At 33.6% G+C, this 22,249-nt stretch overlaps 3 protein-coding genes and 1 pseudogene across 3 annotated transcripts; 3 read left to right on the plus strand and 1 right to left on the minus strand.

Annotated features, from left to right (window-relative positions):
• The first annotated feature begins 1,164 nt into the window (after nucleotides 1–1,164).
• On the plus strand, nucleotides 1,165–2,574 carry LOC106799383 (2-hydroxyisoflavanone synthase-like). The gene is given in 4 exon segments (XM_014777564.2): nucleotides 1,165–1,209; nucleotides 1,724–1,901; nucleotides 1,904–2,023; nucleotides 2,026–2,574. Coding segments are annotated over 4 exon segments (612 nt in total). The 3' UTR covers nucleotides 2,295–2,574.
• A 1,243-nt stretch (nucleotides 2,575–3,817) lies between these two features.
• Nucleotides 3,818–4,865, plus strand: LOC100776593 (probable glucan endo-1,3-beta-glucosidase A6; annotated as a pseudogene).
• Nucleotides 4,866–5,359: 494 nt separating this feature from the next.
• LOC100797506 (histone H3.2) lies at nucleotides 5,360–6,024 on the minus strand. The gene has a single exon (XM_003529307.5). The coding sequence runs from the start codon at nucleotides 5,892–5,894 to the stop codon at nucleotides 5,484–5,486; it is 411 nt and encodes a 136-aa protein (XP_003529355.1). The 5' UTR covers nucleotides 5,895–6,024; the 3' UTR covers nucleotides 5,360–5,483.
• Nucleotides 6,025–17,532: 11,508 nt separating this feature from the next.
• Nucleotides 17,533–22,249, plus strand: LOC100798565 (transcription factor VOZ1). The gene is made up of 5 exons (XM_003529308.5): nucleotides 17,533–17,809; nucleotides 18,375–18,632; nucleotides 18,830–18,979; nucleotides 20,623–21,124; nucleotides 21,256–22,249. The coding sequence occupies exons 2-5, from the start codon at nucleotides 18,405–18,407 to the stop codon at nucleotides 21,807–21,809; spliced, it is 1,434 nt and encodes a 477-aa protein (XP_003529356.1). The 5' UTR covers nucleotides 17,533–17,809; nucleotides 18,375–18,404; the 3' UTR covers nucleotides 21,810–22,249.

Raw genomic sequence — 22,249 nt, forward strand, 5'->3', positions numbered from 1 at the left:
GTTGGAATAGAAACTATGGGCCCTAAATGCATTTTAAGCATGCCATAATTTCCCTAGAGCCGTAAAAACTGTGTGCCAAAGAAACCACGTGCTGAATGAGAAGTCGTACACCCACCTCTAAGTATAGCCTGCAAAAGGTATACATGTTCAAAACAACAACTTTATCTCATTTGCCTATTTGCAATAATAGTTTGATGATCGCCGCCACTGCTTTTAAGTTGGTGAGTTCATTACCTCCTACTTGAAATAATGATATTTCAGCCATGTTTGACTTGAGAATTTGTGGATATTAGAATTACTTCACTTTCAAGTGCATGCACTTTTCCTTTGTCTTCATACGATGAAAATTATATGGATACATACTATTACCTTTTTCATAAATTAAGAGTCAATTAGATATCGCATGCAAAATTAGTTGAAAAATTTATATGTAATGATATGAAATTATTTAATAACTTCTCCCTGAGTGTTAGTATTCTAAAAATTCGTTATAGTATAACTTTTTCAACATAATACCAAAATTACTTTTTTATCACTTTTAATCAAACTGAAATTTTGAAACGAAATTAAACGTTTTCATTAAAATCATTTCTCATTATCTTAAAATTAATTCTCCAAGCAGTCAGGCACAGGCACAGGCACAGGAGAAACATTCTTTTGTTGACGCAGTAGGTGTCGGGCTTCTTGAGTTACATTTTGACTTGAAAACTAAATCTACAAAAAGGCGCAGGTGAAGTAGACTTTTCAAAACAATTGACATCTTAAAATCTTCAATTTATTTTAAATCAAAAAAACAATTATTTTTGTCTTTATTTCAACTTTGTATTAAGAAAAATATGTGAAAAAAATAATTTAATCAAGAACAATAAATTACATATGCCTACGAGACAAAAAATGTACCCGTATCAGTTGCTTATAAAAAGGAAGCATTTGAAGCCTGTTTCCTCAGGTTAAAAATGACAAAAATATCAAACGGGTTCCTTTTATAAATTATTTATCTAAATGGGTTTATTTTTAAATTATTTATCCTATGAGACTGTTTTTTTATTACAAAGCACCTTCCCACTTAGGGTCAGAAGGAGATAGAACGGAGAAGTTGTTGAGGGTGATGAGGCCAGTGGCATTTTCCTCTACACTTTGCTTTAATTCGCTGAGGATGAGACCATGGAGATCAAAATTACAAAGGAGCAAATCAAGGGTCTTGTTGTCGTAAGTTTCAAATACCCTTTTTTTCCCTAATGATTTTTTTTTTTAGTATGAATCAACGATAATCACAACAGAATTTACAAGAATAACTCATGTACCATACATTCTCCTCAACCAGTTAGATCCCATGATTTTTTTCCTATTGATTGGCTTCATCATATTAATTACATATTAGTATTTTAATGAATAGAGCTAGCTTGTGTATTCAGTTTGACAAATAATTGTTATTTATATTAGGTTTAAACATATTTTTTATATTTATAATATATTTATTTTTCAATTTGAAAATGTAAGTAACAAAATAAATAAATAAGTATTTTTAATAGTAACCAGAAAAAAATATATGAAAAATATATTTAAACCCAATACAAGAGTTAGCTCCCTCACTAGTGGCACGTGCATGGAATGTATCTAGATTCTAGACTAAAAACATCCTAGTATTTTTTATAGTTTATGTTCAAATTAAAGTGAATGATCAACAATTGCAGTAACAAATAGACACTTTTTTTGTGTGCAGGATTTCTTCTCGGCAGGGACGGATTCCACGGCTGTAGCAACAGATTGGGCATTGGCAGAACTCATCAACAACCCCAAAGTGCTACAAAAGGCTAGAGAGGAGATCTACAGTGTTGTGGGAAAAGATAGACTAATTGACGAAGCTGACATTCAAAACCTTTCTTACATCAGAGCCATTGTGAGATTAATGGGTATGTGATCCCAGAGGGAGCATTGATACTTTTCAATGTTTGGCAAGTGGGAAGGGACCCCAAATACTGGGACAAACCATTGGAGTTTCGTCCCGAGAGGTTCTTAGAAACTAAAGGGGCCAACATTTTCAACTTCTCCCATTTGGGTATGGGAGGAGAATGTGCCCTGGTGTCAGTTTGGCTACTTCAGGAATGGCAACACTTCTTGCATCTCTTATTCAGTGCTTTGATTTGCAAGTGGTGGGTCCACAGGGGCAGATATTGAAAGGTGTTGATGCCAAAGTTAGCATGGAAGAGAGACCAGGCCTCACGATTCCAATGGAACATAGTCTCATGTGTGTTCCACTTGCAAGAATTGCAGCTAAACTCCTTTATTCATAAGCTACAATATACATCTTCCTGTTAGCATGGCAATTGTTTTATATTGTGATAGTAATTATTTCAACAAGGTGTAATTGATACACCAACACATACACGGGCTTGCCCAATTTGTCTTTGTTTTGATAGTATCATGTAACTTTAAAAAAAAAATCTTTTTCTTTTATTTTCATCAAGTATTGTAATGACTTCAATTTTTTATTTTTAATAGCACTACTGTCCTTTTTTCTTATACTTTTTTATTATCTCAACTAATTTGTGGTAAGTCTCGTACATTAACACAATTTCGTGAATATATGTTCTTGAAAATTAGAAAATCATTCATTTACACAAGTAGAAAACAATTAAAAATTGTGACTGGTTCCTGTTATTCTAAATATACAACATACAAAACTTATTTAATTGCATGATCTTCTTATAGTAATGGGACTCAAAATCGAGACATTTTTTATATTATATTTTAACCTGTCATTTTTAAATATTTAAAATATATATTTTTTAAACACCATTTATATATCGTTGAAGTGTTTAGTTGAATAAAACTATTGGCTCAAATATTAAAATTAATTAAAATATTATTGTTAAATCAACTTATTGACCAATACTCATGTTGTATTAGTGTCAATAAGGTATTAGTATTGAAGTATATCTAACACTCTTTTGGTAACGAGTACATCCAACCCCGTAATACCTAAGAGGGGAAGTGTTTTTTATTCATTGATTGAATTCTTTGTTATGTTTGAATCTTAGCCCTTTGTCATTCTCATGTAGTTAAACTGAGATGATAAGGATGATAATTTTTTTTCAGTGATAAAGATGATAATAAGGAACATAATTGAGCCTCTTTCTGTATGATTTTTCTTTTATCTTAAAAACGTTGTAGGTTCACGCGGTAAAAAAAAAAATTGTAGGTCCACATTATAAAAGATTAAGATTCCGCAATTATGATACACATCATTCAAAAACAACTTGAATAGTCACGAAGAGGGAGCTATTTGAGATTTGAGTTTCATTATTAAAACAATAGGCATAACATAAATGAATCTGCTCTCTCAAAATCGTTCCTACGGTTTCTCCCATTTCACAAGATGTACGTGACACCTTTTCATTACCCTGATTTTTCATACATTAGTGACTTCTTTCCCCTTATAAAGTGTGTGACCTATGTAACTGCGTTCCTATAATAACTGTGTGTTGAACACCGTTCATATTTAGCTACTTCTTGTGAACAATAAAACTTGTGCACTCAAATAGATTCTTCTGTACAGGTATTTGATTTCTTGCTACTAATCTTCATTTGTCTTGCATAAATCGATGCTGCTAATGTTCTCTTTACGTCATTCTATTCCTTAACCATTGCAGCATTGTGAAGCAACCGGTCCAATAGCATAAAAGTAGGAGAAATCAGAAATGAGTCCTCTGGCTATATTTCTGGTCTATTTACTTTTGTTATAAGGTAAGTTTGAAATAACACAATCCTTTTCTGCTACAGAATTGAATCTTATCTTACAAACAACATGACATGACAACAATTTTCATGTAATTTTGCAGGATCAAAAGCATCAAGCAACATTGGTGTGAACTATGGCCAACTTGGGAACAATCTACCCTCTCCTCATCGGTCCATTGAGTTACTAACAGCAATGAAAGCTTGTGGTGTGAAAATCTAAGATGCCAACCTCGAGATTTTAAGGCTTTTGTCAAATACCAACTCAGTTTCCATCATCATCCCAAACAATGATATCTCAGGCATTGCTGCAAACCAAAGCATAGCTGATGAATGGTTAAGGAAAAATGTCCTCCCCTACTACCCCAACACCATGATCCGCTACCTACTTGTGGGCAACGAAGTGCTGAGCTACAATTCAGAACAAGGCCACCAAATGTGGCGTGATCATGTCCCATCCATGCTACGTATTGAAAGATCCCTCAGAGCTCAGAACATCAGAGACATCAAAGTTGGCACCCCATTAGCCATGGATGTGTTGCAATCAACATTCCCACTTTCGAGTGGCGTGTTCAGATCAGACGTAAGAGACATCATGATGGCTTTGCTCTATTCAGGGCAAATTCCAGCAGCATAAGCGACCTTGGCAGTGGCTTGGTCTACACCAACTTGTTGGACCAAATGCTGACTCGCTCATCTTCGTCATGGCTAAACTCGGGTACCCCAACATCAACCTCGTGATATGCAAAACAGGTTGGCCTAACTCTGGCGACGGAGAAGAACTTGGAGCAAATGCAAGCAATGCAGCCACATACAACCGCAACCTTATTCAAAGAATGACAACAAAACCTCCCATTGGAACCCCAGCTAGACCCAGGGTCACAATAACCACCTTCATCTTCTCACTGTTTGGTGAAAACGAAAAGCCTGGTCCAGGAACTGAGCGACACTAGGGCTTATTACACCCTGATGGAACCCCAATTTATGAAATTGACTTAACAGGAAAACAACCCATGACAGATTCTGCAGCATTACCCGCTTCAAAAAACACACCATACAAAGGAAAGGTGTTGTGTGCAGCAACCAGGGAACCAAACAAAACAGAGTTGAGAGAAAATTGCACTTAAATGATATTTAGGATCATTCGTGAAAGTAAAGGATCGATTTTAGGTTTTCTTAATGGAAAGACTAAAAATAAAACAAAAATGAGTGAAATTTACACTTATTGAAGTGTAATACATTGAAACTTTCACTGACGAAGTGACAAACTTCAACATGGCGTTATGAACAACGAAAGCAATCCTCATCCCAATAGCTTTCAGAGTTCGGATAAACTAATTCAAATTTAAAAATGAGATCAAGACATTCTAATAACTTATCCATGATTATGAAGCCAAACACAATCAAGCTAATATCAAACCATATAGTTCAACAAATTTCACGTTTCAAATATACAATCTTCATGAAAAGAGGTATGTTTAAACCCGCATGGTGGCCCTTATTCTTTCATACAGAGAGGGCAGACGTTAAATCTTGAATTCACTCAAATAGCTTTGACAAGCATTCAACAGAACTCTACATCGTATAAACAAGCTTTAAAATTGAAGAGAACCAAATTCAATTGAAGAACAAAAGCGATAATTTCATTGGTAAAGCGTTAACATTACAGAATTCTCAAAGAAAACCGCAATTCAATCTAACTAAGAACGCTTGAAATTATCTATACAAAAGGACAGGGATTAGGTTTAAGCGCGTTCGCCCCTAATGCGCCTGGCGAGCTGAATGTCCTTGGGCATGATAGTAACACGCTTGGCATGAATGGCGCAGAGGTTCGTGTCTTCGAAGAGACCGACCAAGTAAGCCTCGGCGGCCTCCTGGAGCGCGGAGACGGCGGAGCTCTGGAACCGGAGGTCGGTCTTGAAGTCCTGCGCGATCTCGCGGACCAAGCGCTGGAACGGAAGCTTCCGGATGAGTAGCTCCGTGCTCTTCTGATACTTCCGGATCTCGCGCAGCGCCACGGTTCCCGGCCTGAATCTGTGCGGCTTCTTCACGCCGCCGGTCGCCGGAGCCGACTTGCGAGCCGCCTTAGTCGCCAGCTGCTTCCGCGGCGCCTTGCCGCCGGTGGACTTGCGGGCCGTTTGCTTCGTTCGAGCCATCTGAGAAAAATACAACGGGATTTTGTTTTGATGAAAGTACAAATTATTTGTTATATTTTCGCTTCTTGTTCCTGTTTGAAGTAATGTAGAATTCGTTATAATATATAGTTTGTTTTTGAAACTGGGGTTTGTGCGCGAAGGACTAGAGAAGTGAATGGGGGAATTTTAAGCGTTGATTTTTTAGGGAATGGACGGGTAAGATCTTTTCAAAGGTGTGGTAGTGCGCGGATCCGTGACGTGGCTGAGAGGAGTAGAGAATACAGGCTGGCCGTTGATTTAGTGATAATCGATGGTTGGAATTCAATTACGTAATGGGATGCGGATCGATGTATTCTAGCAGGGAAAACGAAAACAGAAAGAAAATTTGGGCGGGTTCTGAAAATGGGGCTCCATTTAAAGAGTACCAAACACTCCGACTTTGAGCCCATTTCGATGATTCGCCTGTTAATGGGATCCTGATCCATTCATAGGTCCAATAGTTATTAATAGTTATTAAAAACATATTGAATTTTTTAATTAAAATAGATCTTATAATGGTGTCAAAAATTATACTATTATTTGTTATTGTATATGATAAATTTATTAATTTTATAATACTTGTTATTTAAAAGAATTTACATTAAAATTAGTATATTAAATCAATTTTTTGATTTAATTTTTTAAATATAAACTTTGTATTATATATTTATAACAACATTTTTTCGAAATGTAGTGTTATTTTGATTAAATCCTCACTAGTTGGGGTAGGATATTGGTCGTCAAAATTCCAACCCTTTCCTCCTGATGTAGGCCCAAATGTTACTATATAAACGTCATACTCTCTTTTTTGAGTAAATAAAAATGGTCTAGGGCTCTAGGCGACATATGATGCGAATCCCTACTGAACATATGCGTAAATTCCCCCAAGGTAAGGACTGCCGCGAGGATTTAAAGCCAGAAATTATGTTTTTACTTTTAAATAAAAAAAAAATTTATATATTGGGCATTTTTTTCTAATATTTGTGACCTTTTTCTAATAAATGGTGCCTATTTTGCTTAATGAAAATTAAATGCAAATATTATTTTCATTAATGATTCTAAAATTTGATCTTTATTGTTTTACTATTGGGTTGGTCCTTCCTAAGACAAGTGTCACCATTCAGTGAAAAAAAATTTCCTCTCAAATTTTGGATCTTCCTTGGCTCCACTGGTTCGGGAAGCGCAACTCCAAGGAGGTGACAATGTCTTCACGCATGCGCAACTCCGAAGGCAGAAGCAACAGTGCCAACATGAGTTTTGTTTATTTTTAAAAATTATTTTCTATTGTATTTAATTAAATTACTATTGAATGACGTGACAAAATGTAATTGGTTGTCAGGGTAAAATCCTTCTAGACTATCGAGGATGTACAAGCATTGTTCTTTTATTTTCACAACGTCATATCTATCAATTCAATCATAACCTTGTAGGAAATATTTAGCTTAAATTGATCATTTCCTTCTTATCCTAAAAATGCAAGGAAATTGAAATGAACCAATTCATGTGATGATAAGATAAGATATGAAGTTTGGGCTCATATTCGTTATTTGTCTTCTTTTCGTAAGTGTTTCACTTCTTTTACAACGCATTAATGATTCTTTAATTAGGGTCACATCCACATCAGGTGTTCAAGGAAAATTACGTTGTCGGGCTATAACAATTACAATCTACTGCATTTGGCTGTCTAGGAACAAGCTGATTTTTAAAGATTATCAATTTTCTGTAATAGAGATTATTAGCAAGATTAAGTTTCTTATGTATAGACAAGCGCACATGTTGCATCTCTTTTAGCATCTGTATTTGGAGACTTTTGATTTTCTTTAAGGACTGAGTATGCCCCGTTTATTATTGTATTATTTTGAGTTTAATATAATTTATATTTTTTAAAAAAAAGATAAGATCTCGAGTTTTGTGACAGAATTCTAGGTATCCACCGCCAGGCATTTGATCCTCAATTTGCGGGCACTTATTTGTTGTTACACCACATCACCCGTTTTATGTCATCCTCTTGAGAAAATAGTGGATCATGGGTATCCATGTGACTGGTCTCAATGATAGACGATCTTAAACAAGGATTGCATCCATTAATCAACCTCCTTTAAAACTCTAACCATGAGCATCAAAACGGGAATATATGTTATAGATGGTAGTGGAAAGGGCACTTTATTCCTTCCTTACCCGGGTTATCTTTCACCTATTCATCTAATAGGACAATTTCATTTTTATTTATCATGTTTAGCACCCAAAAGGAATCGCCTTTTCTCTTCCTTTTGGTTCAACTCTGCATCGAGTTTTATACTTTGTTTGACTTTTTTTTCTTCCTTTGCCTCGTTGTTTGGTGGTTACCAAAGCCTGATAAATTTTGCTACGCAAATGAGAAATATCGGGAAAATTAAATTAAAGGGAAAATAAGAAGGAAAAAAAAAAAAAAGACTTCTTCGTACTATTTGTTAAAGTAATTTGACCAAATCAACGATGAAGAAGAAACTTTTAACACTTTTATTCTTTCAACAATATACTACCTCCTCGGATCTCTATAATACCACTTCGGTCCTTGTATATGAGACTTTTTTTTAGTAATTTACATATCCCTTTTTATAATGCTTTTACCAAATTATTTCCTATTAGTTATTTTTAACAAAAAAAACTTCTTAATTACTTTATAATTTTTGTAGTCAGTAAATAATAATTGTTATAAATTAATAACACAAATTCAATTTCACGCTCGTAAAAATCGAAGATGATTAATACACTAATTATTTAAGTTAAGAAAATGAAATAAAAAGTCTATTTTTAAGAATAAATATTTAAAAAAATTATTCACAAATTTAATATTACTATTAATTTAATCAACAAACTTTTTTTTTACAGAATCAACAAACTTTCTTAATTCTAATAAAATAATATAACAGACAAAACATAGCTTAATAATGGATACCAATACACTAAAAATGAGTAATGATAGTTGGACATTAACATACTTATCACCGTAGCAGTCTTTAATTGATGATCATGCCAATACTAAATATGATTAATTAGTGATATTTTTTTAATATGATATAGGTACCAAGGAATCTCCGTCAAAATAATGTTTATATCCATACTTATAATAATAATACTCATTTGCTACACATCATTGAATGACACTTTCATTCCTGAATAATATTTTTTTAATGACTTAAACCATGCACAAAATTTCACCTGATACATAAAGTATACAACTAGTTAACGTGAATCGGTTTCTTTTATCTTAATTTGAGACTAAAAGGAGTACTTGTTAGTTTCCTAAAAACATAGTATCCTATTAGCGTATGACATGCATTGCCTAAATACATGCATATTTTAAATCGTGCCCAAAAGGGCCATTTCTATCAACCTCTATTTTACAGCGAATTGGTCTTATTTTGGATAACTGGGGTAGGCAATATGACCCCAAAATAAAAGAAAAAACGAGACAACCATCGGTGTTGACTATGAAGCACTGGAAAGCATCACAGGAAGTCAATTATATCCTAAAAATAGTTCAAAATATTTTGGAAAAGGGTGTATGTATGCATGCTTTCACATAAATCTTCGTCACTAACTGAAAAAGAGAAAAAACGGAAAAAATGAAGAAAGAAGAGTCACCCATTGAATTCCTTTTGTTGGAAAAATTATAATTATAGATTATAAATTTGTAACAAGCACACGAATGAGAAGACTAATTTGAAAAACCACTCTTGAATCTTGATGAAGTGTGTGGTCTATATTGGAAAAGTGAAAAGCACGAAGGCATTTAGGCTAGTTGTCAGACATTGACATTCTATTCTATTGTATAAAATAAAAAGATTGAATACTTTTTTTTACCATTTTATAAATATTATTTTGAGAGTCTGTTTAATTTATAAATAAAATTTTGATAAATTAAAAGAGATAGAAGAATGGCGATAGAAAATTAGAAGACAAATAGTAAAAATGAACACTCACAGCAAACATTTTCCAATAAATATTATTTTCTTAAAAAGTGAGTGAGTGCTTAATGGAAAAGAAAGTCATAGTCAATAAGAGTGTTATTTTTTTTATAAAAAAAAAAACTGAAAATATAGTGATATTTTTTACAGTCTCGTGATTTAGTTTCACGAGATACACCAAAAAAAAACACGAGAAAAATAACTTAATATATAAAAAATAACACACTTTTTAATTTTTAATTTTTTTTAAATAACTGCTTATGATATATTTGATTCCTTTCTAGATATATTTTGAAAACAATTATCTAAGAGTGAATTTTAATAAGTTCAGTATATAAATAAAAATTCGTTTTTGTATTTTGATAAATATATATATATATATATATATACATATACATACATATATATATATATATATATATATATATATATATCATGAACCGTGTCTTAAATTTATGTAATTTTTTTAGACCACAAATATGTTTCACTCAAATCAGATACTGACAAAGTTTTCTTTGAGTATTAACACAATTGTATATTCTTCATAGATTTGAAATGGCTGGTTAACATCAAATAATCTCACGCCGTTGATCCATGCACATAAACTTATGTGAAATGTTAATAGTCCTATTATTAGTTAAAATTGATTAAAAATCATAATTTTATTTTAAATTTTAATAAGTGTCAACCAAATAAGAGTGTCTTGAAATAAATGTTGTAAAGAGTGTGTCGCTTATATATATATATGGTAGAACATGCTAGCTCTGTATGGTGCACAAAAAATAATAATCATTAGATTAATATCATTTCGTTATGGTGCACCCTCTCCATCTTATCAACACCACCCTTCTTCTCCCATCACTTTGCAACCATTGGTTCCAGCAAGTTAATTTGCACTCAATCGACGACTGTTGGTGGTGTGACAAGTGCTAGTACGCCCGCCGTAAGGGTCTAGCTAACTGTGGTATCGGCTTCAGTCGTAACGCCATCAGCGGCCGCAATGATCGTTGCTACGTCATATCTGACCCAAGTGACAACGACAGATGCAATGCCACAATTCATTACCATCACCTCTCTTTTTCTCTCTCTCACTTTTTCTTTCACATATGGGCAAATTGTCCAAAAGGGAACACTTTTACAAACTTATTCTTGAAATAGGATTGTTTTAAAACTAATTCTGCAATGGTGCTCTTTTTTCGTAACCAACATGCAAAAATCATGCAAACCGCCAGTCCCACTGGCGCATTCGCTGCAGATGTGACACATAGCACGCAAACCGCCAACTCGATTGGCGCCTTTGCTGCGGATGAGACACATGACATCTCGCCACTTCCACTGGCGACACAGCCAATGGTTGTCAACCCACTGGTTTGACTGACGACTTGAGGGCAGCGCAGGGTAGGGGTGCAGGAGCTCCAGGGGTAGGGGTGCAGGTGCAGGGAGCTGGGAGTTGCAGCCTTTGACTTGGGCTTCGGATATCGCCATCAATGTTGGCGATTTAAGCTTGGTGGATTATAAAATCCCCTTCAACGAGAGTGAAAGTGAGCTTTGAGCTTTGACGGAGAAAACTTTGTAGCGAGAACGAGAGCTTCATCTTTTTTTCCTTTGTGTTCTTCCATTTTATCAAAACCTTAGTAAGTTATTTATTTAATATTTTGTGTCTTTTATTTATTTAGATGTGTCTGTTAAATTAATTTTGTATAGTTTAGTTTTAGTTCTTATATATAATGAAATAGTTTTAGATACTGTAACTTATTAATTTTGTATAGTTTAATTTTAGTTCTTATTAATTAGTTTGTTATTGTATAGTTTAGATTTAGTTTAAATTTTATATATTACGTTAGTTTTAGTTATTGTAAGTTATTAGTATATTAATTAGTTAGAATGTTAATATTTGGCTTAAGACATTCAAAAGGGTCCGTGTCGTTTTGACTTGTGAATGTTTCATGTTACCTTCACTTTTTTTTGTAATTATTATTATTATTCAATCTCGTTTAAAATTTTTAGAAGCTGGTCAAAATTTAGGATTCAAAGTCCCCTTTGCCCCATCATTATTGGTTGTGTTATTGAATCTAGGATTCAATCTCATGTTATTATTATTATCTTTGAATTATTTTACTTTTCCAAAGTCCCATTTTCAACCAATTGTTATGTTTCTATTTGTCTTAAAGACGATGACCATATAGTATAATAGTACTTTTAAATCAAGCGAATTTGTAGTGTCAGGGGGGTGATGTTTAGATGTTCTTGTGGCTGAAATTTATCTTGAACATGTAAATTTTTTAGTATAGTGGACTTCTTATTAGAGAAAGTATTAAACTCAAATTGAAATTCTTTTAAACTTTTTTTTTCCGTGCAAGCCATGCTTGATGAGTGATAAAAATTAGAAAATGACGAGGTCATCCAAGTAATAATAATTGCTTTTTAAAGAAATATTGGATTTTCTTATCTAGTAAATTCCATAAATTTATATAAAATATTACTTGATAACTAATTATTGTCAGTAAGTTATTTTAGACTGTCAAAAGTCAAAACTCAATCTAATTTATATTTTTCTAGAACATTTGTTATGAATTCAAGATAATCTCAGCCTAGTTTTTTCAGATCAAAGAGAAAAGGCTTTGGGGAAATTCTAACCACTTTTATTGTTTTTCTTTTGAAGTTCCAAATGATTCATCTTGAGTCTTGACATAATTAAACGTGTACCATTATTTAATTTCGAGCATATACCCAAATTAAACTTTAGTTTTCAGTTTTTGTTATTGGAGAAGTTCCTAGTTTTCAATTTTCCTTTTAATGTTAAAAAATTGTTTGAACTGCTATTGAGAAAAATGAAACAAAAACACACTATATAACATATGGAGGAGAATATGTATCTGTTAGAGTCGCATCATTGATCTTTATGATTTTTTATTATTTCAAGAGGTGGCAAGGCTTAGATTTTTATTTTGATACTAACAGTTAATATACCAAAATATGATGTGTCACTCAGTCAAAATTGCTATCAATTTCTTGTTTGATTCTTTTATCTTATTTACGAAATTGCATTGTTTTATTGCCAATGATCTAAAGGGTCAACACTCTAAATGGTTAGCACTTTTAAGAATAACTTGACAGGTTCTTCTTGAAGTGTTATTATATTTATTTTTCTTTGGTTCAACACATGTGCTTTTTTTGTTATTATTAATTCATGAATATCTTAGTTTCCTACTTTGTCAAGGATATTATGGATTAAGAAATAAAATGAGATCGATCTGCCCTTGAAAATATCCTTGTTTCGTCATAGATAGAGTACAATTATCAAACCATTTTCTAGGCAATTGATTGATCCATATAAGGATTTTTTTCAGTTCCCATTCCTTGTAACAATACTAATGCCTTTGATTGAAGCTAGAAGCAAATTCCATTACACTTTTGTATTTATATTCAAGAATGCATTTTTGACATTTGGTTGTTGTATTGACCAATCTAAGTTTTCAGCTACTGAGAATAGGACTTCAACAAGATTAAGCTTAGCCATTGGTGTATATGTATATACTTGATTGCAAACTTCTATTTGCTTGTACAATCTTTTTTCCTTGGGGCAAGTCAACTACATCCAAATATGATTTTTGTGCAGACCTTAATATCTTCGTCTAACTAAGGTATTTAAGGCACCATTGTTATTTCTTTTTGAAAATTTCTATGCTATACACTCATGAGGTGAAGGCAAGAAAATTGAACATGTTGTATTACTTGTGTTGTTTTAAAATATTCAATGGGTTTTGAAAAGAATCTTCACTATTGGAGTTCTTTATGCTTGGCTTCTTATTCTATCACTAAGTTTCCTATCACCTTTATGCAGAATTCTACTCATAATGTCTATCATGCAAAAAATCAACAATTTCATGCAGAATTATGCATGAAATTATATAATTTACCTTTATGCAGAAAACCAACAATTTCTTAATTGTTTCATTAATCATTAACAACTTAGTATACTTAATCTGTTGAAAATTTTTATCTTCCCTTTTCTTGTTAGTGGTAGTTAGATTTTTTCATTCCTGATTTTTTAAGTGTAATTTGGTCTATTTTCATATTTGTTATATAATTATACTTTTTCATTCCATTTCACTCTATCAAACATAAATATTTGCATTCTCTATTAAAAATCAAGTTATTTTTTTCTTTGAATATCATGTATGATGATATGATCACTAACTAATGAAGTCAATGTTTGCAATTAGACTTAAGCATGTCATCTACTGAAGTCCCATCATCTCAAGAAGCATCCACTCCAAATGCTTCTCAAAATGTTAGAGGGAAAATTGGTCCAGCATGGGGACATTGTAAACAAATTGATGAGGATGCTACAAAAGTGACAATGATGTGTATTTGTTGTAATAAACGAATTAAGGGAGGTGGTATTAACATGTTTAAGGCTCACTTGGCTGGACAAAAAGGCCAAGTAGAGGCTTGCAAGAAGGTTCATGCCGATGTCCAACATGAAATGAAGCAACTACTTGAACATATTGAAAAAAACAAGAAAAGAAAAGTACAACAAGAACAATCTAACAAAAGTAATACATTTGAAATGGATGAAAACCCTATGAGAATAGTTGAGGAATTAAGAGGAACTCCAAAACCAATTTATTCCAAGTCTTAAAAGGGGAAGAACACTCTTTATGCAAATGACTATTTCATGCCTAAAACAACTCCTAGAGCTCAACCTAGTTTGAAAAGTGTCTTGCAAAATAAGCAAATTGTAGAAAAGTGTGACAAAGTCATTGCAAAATGGATGATAGATGCTTCAGTTCCATTTAATGCAATTAACTCAACATATTATCAACCTATGATTGATGCTATTAGTAGCATGAGTCCAAGGTATAAAGTCCCAAATTTTTTAGAATTCGTGATCCTTTGTTAAATATGTGGGTTGATGAAGTGAGGAAGCTTGTTGAAAGTTACAAAGAAGTTTGGATGGAAATTGGATGTACTTTGATGGTTGATGGGTGGATTGACTGCTCTAGAAGAACTGTCATTAATTTTCTTGTTTATTGTCCTAAAGGGACTATTTTCTTAAGGTATGTTGATGCTTCCTATGCTTCTAAAACTGTTGAAATGTTGTTTAAGATTTTCAAGGAGATGGTGTTAAATGTTGGAGCAGAAAATGTTGTTCACATTGTGACCGATGGTGCTATAAATTATGTTGCTACTGGTAGGTTATTGGAAAAAGAGTTTCCTAAAATATATTGGTCTGCTTGTGCTGCTCACTACATTAATTTGATATTGCAAGACTTTGGGAAATTTGAGGAAGTAAGTGAGATTGTTTCACATGCCTCAAAAATTACTAAGTACATATATAATCATTGTTATGTATTATTCTTGATGAGACAACATACAAGTGAAAGAGATATACTCCGTCCAACTCCAACTCGGTTTCCAACTAATTTCATTGCCTTGCAAAGCATATTGGACCAAAAGGATGCATTAAGAGCCATAGTGACATTTAGGGATTGGATAGGCTCAACTTATGCCAAAGACTCCAAGGCTAAAAAAAATTGTGGAACAAATATTGGACTCTGCTTTTGGAAATAGTATGCTAATATAGTGAAGCTTACAGAGCCATTAGTTTGTGTGTTACGTATTGTTGACCATGAAGATAAACCTGTCATGGGTTTTCTTTACCAGGCTATGTATAAGGCCAAATAGGAGATGGTTAGAAGGTTTCAGAGGAATAAAAAGAAAGTGGAGCCTTATTTGGAGGTCCTTGATAGGCGTTGGGATTCACAGCTTCGCAAAAATCTACATGCAGCTGGTTATTGGTTAAATCTGACTTGTAGATTCAATGCTGAAGAATTTGAGAAACATATGAACACACAATCTGGCATTTTGGAACTCATTGATAGGTACACACACGGAGATCTTGAGTTCCAAGATAGATTAAATGAAGACATGAAAATATATAAAAATTCTGAAGGAGATTTTGCAAAACGAGCTGCAATACGTGAACATAATACAATCATGCTAGGTAAATTTATTGTTTGATACTTTGATGACATTATTGATTTGTGATTTATTTTAGCGAGTCATAATATATTTATTACATTTGATTTATTTCTTTATATGTTTTATTCTAGATCAATGGTTGGATTGTTATTGATGTAGTACTCCACAATTACAAAAATTGACTATTCATGTTTTAAGCCAAACTTGTAGTGCTTCGGGTTGTGAAAAAAATTGGAGTATATTTGAACACATCCATTCAAAAAGAAGGAATATGCTTGAGCATCAAAAGCTTAATGACCTTGTTTATGCTTGTTATAACTTAAGGTTACAACAAAGGTATTATTATATTGATTATGCTTTGATTGTTTACCTATTTTGCCTGGATTTTTTTTATTGTTGATATATAAGCATTTTGATCAATTTAGGAATCGAGTAAGAAAACAAAATTATGACCCAATCAATTTGGAAACCTTGATGACCATTCTAATTGAGTGTTGGAGGAGTCACCACCATTCTTAACTCGTGAAGAGGTGGAGGATTTACCTAATGATCTTGCAAACATGTTCATTCAATCAATTTCAAATGATATTGGTATGTTTCTTAATAACATTAGTATTTATTAGGTATCACTTATATACTTATGTTAATTGCTCATTTGAATCTATATTGATGTTGTCATAGATAAATTAAATCTAGATGAATATGAGGATGATGATGTGTCACAACCACCAGACAACACCATGGAAGATGTTAATCCAAATGAAAACAATATTGACGAAGAGTCTCATTCTTTTGATGAAGAATGATTACCTGAAGATGATCCAATATTGACTCCTGGGATATAAATTATGGATGTTATCATGTTGATGTTATTTGTGTTTTCATTTCAAAACTTACATGGACTTGTATAATTGTTTTATTGAATTATTATTTGTGAACTTGTGTTATCAACTTTAATACTTCAATTGTTATTTTAGATTTTGGAGTATAAATGAATTTTTCTTAATCAAATAAAGTCAGTTATATACTTATATATATAATAAATACATATATAATTTTAAAATTTTTAATATATACTGGGTTAAACCGGACCAATTCCTAATTCACCGATTGGATCACTAACCCACTATCTTAACCGGATCAATAATCAGACCGTATCTTACAACCATAATTGAAATAATCTAATTTTGAGAATTATACCAAACATATTCTTATTATAATTATTTTAAAAGTCATACTAATAAGTAATTCTGAATTATATTCTTTTAATATTTTTTTCATTTTTCTATCTGTCCATTTTTTCTTAAAAAATTATATTTATTCGACTATTTAAAAATTCAAAGTCTTTTTAACCCTCGTATGCACTGAATTCATAAATATTTTGCATGTTTATAATAATTAAGAAACAAATAGTGAAAGCCTTCTTAGAAAATTAAAATTAAATTAATACAAATAATAATACTCGCAGCATTAGTTATTGTTTTTTAATTTTGTACTATCTTTTTAAAATATAAAACATTTATTACATTTTTTGAAAGTCATTTATTACATTTTAATAATATACTATTTATGATATTTATGGGTGGGATTCTATATTTTATTTCTATATTATGGTAGTAGAAATGTGGAATACTAATTTAATTAATATTTTTATCCAGTGACGCACATTTATCCTTCACTGTAAGTCTGTAACACCCTTTCCTTTTCATTTATTGCCTCAGGAGTGTGAGCAAACGAGGCAGAGAAAGGCACCGCAACACAAAAGCAACCAATTCGCTCTCTCTCTCTGATTTCCTATTCCTTTATATCAGTTTCCTCACCTTCTCACTTTTTGAACGAGACACAGTGAGGAAACTGAACCCTTTTGTTTGTTTTTTCAGCTGAAAATTCAGACCAATATATATTTTGAGTATTTTTTTTCCTTTGATTTCGTGGAAAGTTATTATCACAGAATCTGAGGTAACCTTCGATCCTCTGTTCTTAGTCCTATGCAAATTAAAAAAAAATCACCTTTCAATCGATCCACAACATCTTTCTTTGCTGTTTTGCGATTTTTTCATCCAATTCGCGTTTTGGGTTTTCGATCATTTACCGAGTATTGACTTGGGTCGGTTCTGCTGCCTCGAACTGGTTTTATCATTTTTTTCGGAATCGGGCTTATTATGACGCTTAACTTTGTCTGTTTGTTCTTTGATTTGTTTTTGAGGTTTTGGGTTTATTTTAAATAATTTGATTGTTTCGATCTATGTTTAGGGTTTGTTTATTTTTCATCAGGAAATGGTTTCATTGGGGGGTTAATTAGTTGAAAATGGGGCGAATCTTTTCATGCAATTTGAATTTGACCTAATTCTCACGTGGGGTTGTCGGATTCTTTGTGTTTGAATATATGGTCTTTAGGGTGTGATGCTGGAATATGCTTTCTGATCATGATAACGTTGCCTGCAAGTTGTGTTCGTTTTTTTTGGGGTTTCTCTCTCTATTTTGTGGTGGACTGAAACTCTGTTTGTGATATTTGTGAGTGTAGGGTTTTGTAGACAGAACTTCAGGTTTAACAATGAAGAAGGTTCCCAAGAACAGCTGCAAGTCTGCATCACACAGGCTCTTTAAGGACAAGGCAAAGAACCGTGTGGATGACTTGCAGCTGATGTTCCTGGATCTGCAGTTTGCTAGGAAGGAGAGCCGCACGGTTGATGCCGTGGTGCTTGAGGAGCAAGTCCATCAAATGCTTCGCGAGTGGAAGGCCGAGCTCAATGAGCCCTCGCCTGCTTCTTCGTTGCAGCAAGTAAGATCATGTTCATTGTGATAACATTTTTGCTGAAAGTCTGAAACTATTGAACTTTGTTTGAGAATTGAGATATCTATCATGGTTGCCTGTTTCTAACTCGTACTTTCCAATTGTGATGGACATGTGCAAATTTGAATGGCAGTTTTAGTGGTAAAGCTGTGATTGTGAACTGTTATGTTTATGGGTTAATATAGGGTGGCAGTCTTGGGTCATTCTCCACCGATATCTGTCGGCTTTTGCAGCTTTGTGAGGAGGAAGATGATGCCTCTAGTCCATTAGCTGCTCCTAAGCCTGAACCTAATGATCAGACTCTGCAGGCTGGGGGTAAGGTCATGTTCCAAGAGGTTAGTGTTTTTTACCTTTTTGTGGATAAATCATCTATTTTTTGTGATAATCATTTTTGCAGGTCTGTGTGGATAAATTGGTTTTGGAAGTTTCTGTGTTTTTATTCAGATTATTACTTTAACTTAATATATAAATCACAGATGCTTCTGAAATGTTTGATACGCTAATGGAAGCTGAAAAATATTATCCTGTGACTTTTTGTCTTTCGAATTCAGACCCGTGGAGATGTGATAGATTTTATTTATTATTTTTTTCACTGAACATGAAGTGGGGTTGTTTTAGTCCTGGCATTCAGAGTGTACCAAACTAAGTCCATCTTTCTATGTTATATTTGGATTGAATAATATATATGTGTGTGTGTGTGTGTTTATTTTTCTTTTTTAATTTGATATCTTGTTTCTCCTTTCTTGTTAATTTAATTTCGCCTATTATTTTATATAGAAGTCACATGATTGATACATTCAAACAGAAATACACAATGCAAAACATGACAATATGGGGAGAGGGTTTAAAGGAGACAAGAGGAATTATATTAGAAAGGGAGATGAGGAGTAAATTAGACACTAGTCACTGAGCAGGGATACAGGTGTCCAATATCTTGTCATCATTATTTCACAATATACCTTTATGGTATGTTGGTGTTCACACAACTTTTTCTTGGCTATCCTTAACATTCTGATTGGAGTTGTATGAGCTGCAAATTGATTCATGCAATTTTCTGTTAATCTTCACCCAATTGATATGGATCATATGGAGTATCTTCTTGTTGTGGGATTGCACACTAAATTGATGTAATAATGACAGAATTGCATGAATCTCAATTCTTCTGCAATTTTGTTGGTACAAATCTTCAAAGGGTAGTGGGCCAAACAGCCACTGTGGTGATGATTGGGTGTGGACAAAATTGTCAGTGACACACCTCAGATTTTTGGATCCAAGATGGACAGTGATAGAAAAGAGATCAGAAGATACAGCTGAAAAAAAAATAGGGATTTCTTGCTAGCTTTTGTTTTAGAAGTTAATTAGAGAAGAGCATGGAGAAACCTAATAAATAATGTGCATAAAAATAAGGAAATTATTTGTTTCCAGACTTATTTTATAGTTTTAGTATGTAAAAAATATATAGAATTTTAACGACTGATCTTCAATCTTATAATTGATGATTCTTTTTGATTCGCAATTCAGAAAATAGATCTAATTCGTGAGATGATCATCACTGATCCTTAATGCCTTACACATGGTAATCCCAACCCTTCATATATTGCTGGGTGAAAATTGAGCTGTTAATTCCAATTAATTTGTATCTACTAAGCACTTACTTGAAAGTGACAAAATTGGATCCAGCCCTTAATGGAGTTCTTTCATTCAAATTTGTTCTTTGTTTTACCTATTAACCAACATTGAACCTTTAAACCTTGTTTCAGTTTATAGACTCAGAAATAAATAAATAAATAAGGGTCTGATGGTTAAGTCATTCTTTAGAGTTTATGCTTGTTTGCTTTTAAAGATTGACATATTTCTCCAAAGGGCAGTATCTGCTTTTACACATTGTACTTTTATCCAGTATTGCAATACTGGTTGGGTTTCAATATTGGATTTCATCTTAGATTGTAATAAGTTTCCTGGTTTAACTGTAAATCAGGGCCAACAGCAACATTATTTCCCATTGGTTGATGAGTGCAAACACTCCACCTCAAGTGTTCAAAATGTGGCAGCTAACAACCCAGATGGACATGCTTTAGAATATCATCAGTTTGATTTACATCAGGACTATGATCATGGCTTGTATACTGGTTTTAATGGTACAGGTTATTGTGAGGAGGATGCGATTCCTCATATATCTAGCTACCTACCAAGTATCTGCCCTCCTCCTTCTGCTTTCTTAGGCCCAAAATGTGCACTTTGGGACTGTCCAAGGCCTGCGCAAGGGTTGGACTGGTGCCAAGACTATTGCAGTAGCTTTCATGCTGCCCTAGCTTTGAATGAAGGGCCACCAGGCATGGCCCCTGTTCTACGACCTGGGGGCATTGGTTTGAAGGATAATTTACTTTTTGCTGCTCTTAGTGCAAAGGCACAAGGAAAGGATGTTGGCATCCCAGAATGTGAGGGAGCTGCAACTGCAAAGTCTCCATGGAACGCACCTGGTACTTCTGATCTTTTAGTCTCTTTACTTTGGTGGATGTGTTAAGGATATTATTTTAGAAAAGTTGTGCCTGCTACAAGGGTTGACAAAACTGTCTTTCTTGAATTAATTCACTTCTTTTTTTGATTGCAGAGCTCTTTGATCTGTCTGTTCTTGAGGGCGAGACTATTAGGGAGTGGCTCTTCTTCGATAAGCCTCGAAGAGCATTTGAGAGTGGAAACAGAAAGCAAAGGTCATTGCCAGATTATAGTGGACGTGGTTGGCATGAATCCAGAAAGCAAGTGATGAATGAATTTGGAGGGCTGAAGAGGTCCTATTATATGGATCCACAGCCACTGAACCATTTTGAGTGGCACCTTTATGAGTATGAGATTAGCAAGTGTGATGCATGTGCCTTGTACCGATTGGAACTGAAGCTAGTTGATGGTAAGAAGAACTCCAAGACAAAGGCAGCAAATGATTCAGTTGCTGATCTGCAGAAGCAGATGGGAAGGCTCTCTGCTGAGTTTCCACATGACAACAAAAGGGCTGCCAAAGGCAGAGCCAAAATTAATGCCAAAGTTGGCATAGGTGGTGTCTATCCAGCTTCACACAGAGTGACTCCACTGAATGGAACATACGAGTATGGGTTAGCTGCACCATATGACTATCTTGTCGACAACATGGGTGACTACTATGGGACATGATCTGCAAGATGCTCTGCATTCAACTTGGCTATACACTATTTTGTGCTGGTTTTCTATTTTGCCCGTCTCAATGCTCTTTTTTTTCCCTCCTTTTTTCAAGTTACAAGAAATCAAGGTCATTTTTTGCCTTGTCAAGATATTTTGTGAATAGCTCATTCTCACTGGAGTGCAGCATTAAGAAGCTGCTGGATGCTGAATTCTAACTGCAAAATTTGGTGTATAGTATATGATGAGCAATTTGGTGAATGCTAGAATCTCATTAGCATCACCTGAATTGACCTATCGTTTAGGCTAAAAAGTTGCTGTGATTCAGCTGACTCTAATTTCCAAATCATGCTAATGTAAGTTGATTACAGTATTTTATGGTATTAGCTGCTGGACATACCTTCGAAGGTACATTATATTGGCTCAGTAATAAAATTGGTTTAGTTCCCGTTTGA

This window comes from Glycine max, chromosome 7, assembly GCF_000004515.6.
Source record: "Glycine max cultivar Williams 82 chromosome 7, Glycine_max_v4.0, whole genome shotgun sequence".
Taxonomy (NCBI): domain Eukaryota; kingdom Viridiplantae; phylum Streptophyta; class Magnoliopsida; order Fabales; family Fabaceae; genus Glycine; species Glycine max.

What these genes read in the sequence shown, in the direction of transcription:
- LOC100797506 (XM_003529307.5), bottom strand. Translation starts at nt 5,894, where the DNA reads ATGGCTCGAACGAAGCAAACGGCCCGCAAGTCCACCGGCGGCAAGGCG.
- LOC100798565 (XM_003529308.5), top strand. Translation starts at nt 18,405, where the DNA reads ATGAAGAAGGTTCCCAAGAACAGCTGCAAGTCTGCATCACACAGGCTC. An exon ending in CTGCTTCTTCGTTGCAGCAA is followed by an intron (nt 18,633 to 18,829) that starts GTAAGATCATGT and finishes GGGTTAATATAG; the next exon opens with GGTGGCAGTCTTGGGTCATT. An exon ending in GTCTCCATGGAACGCACCTG is followed by an intron (nt 21,125 to 21,255) that starts GTACTTCTGATC and finishes TTTTGATTGCAG; the next exon opens with AGCTCTTTGATCTGTCTGTT.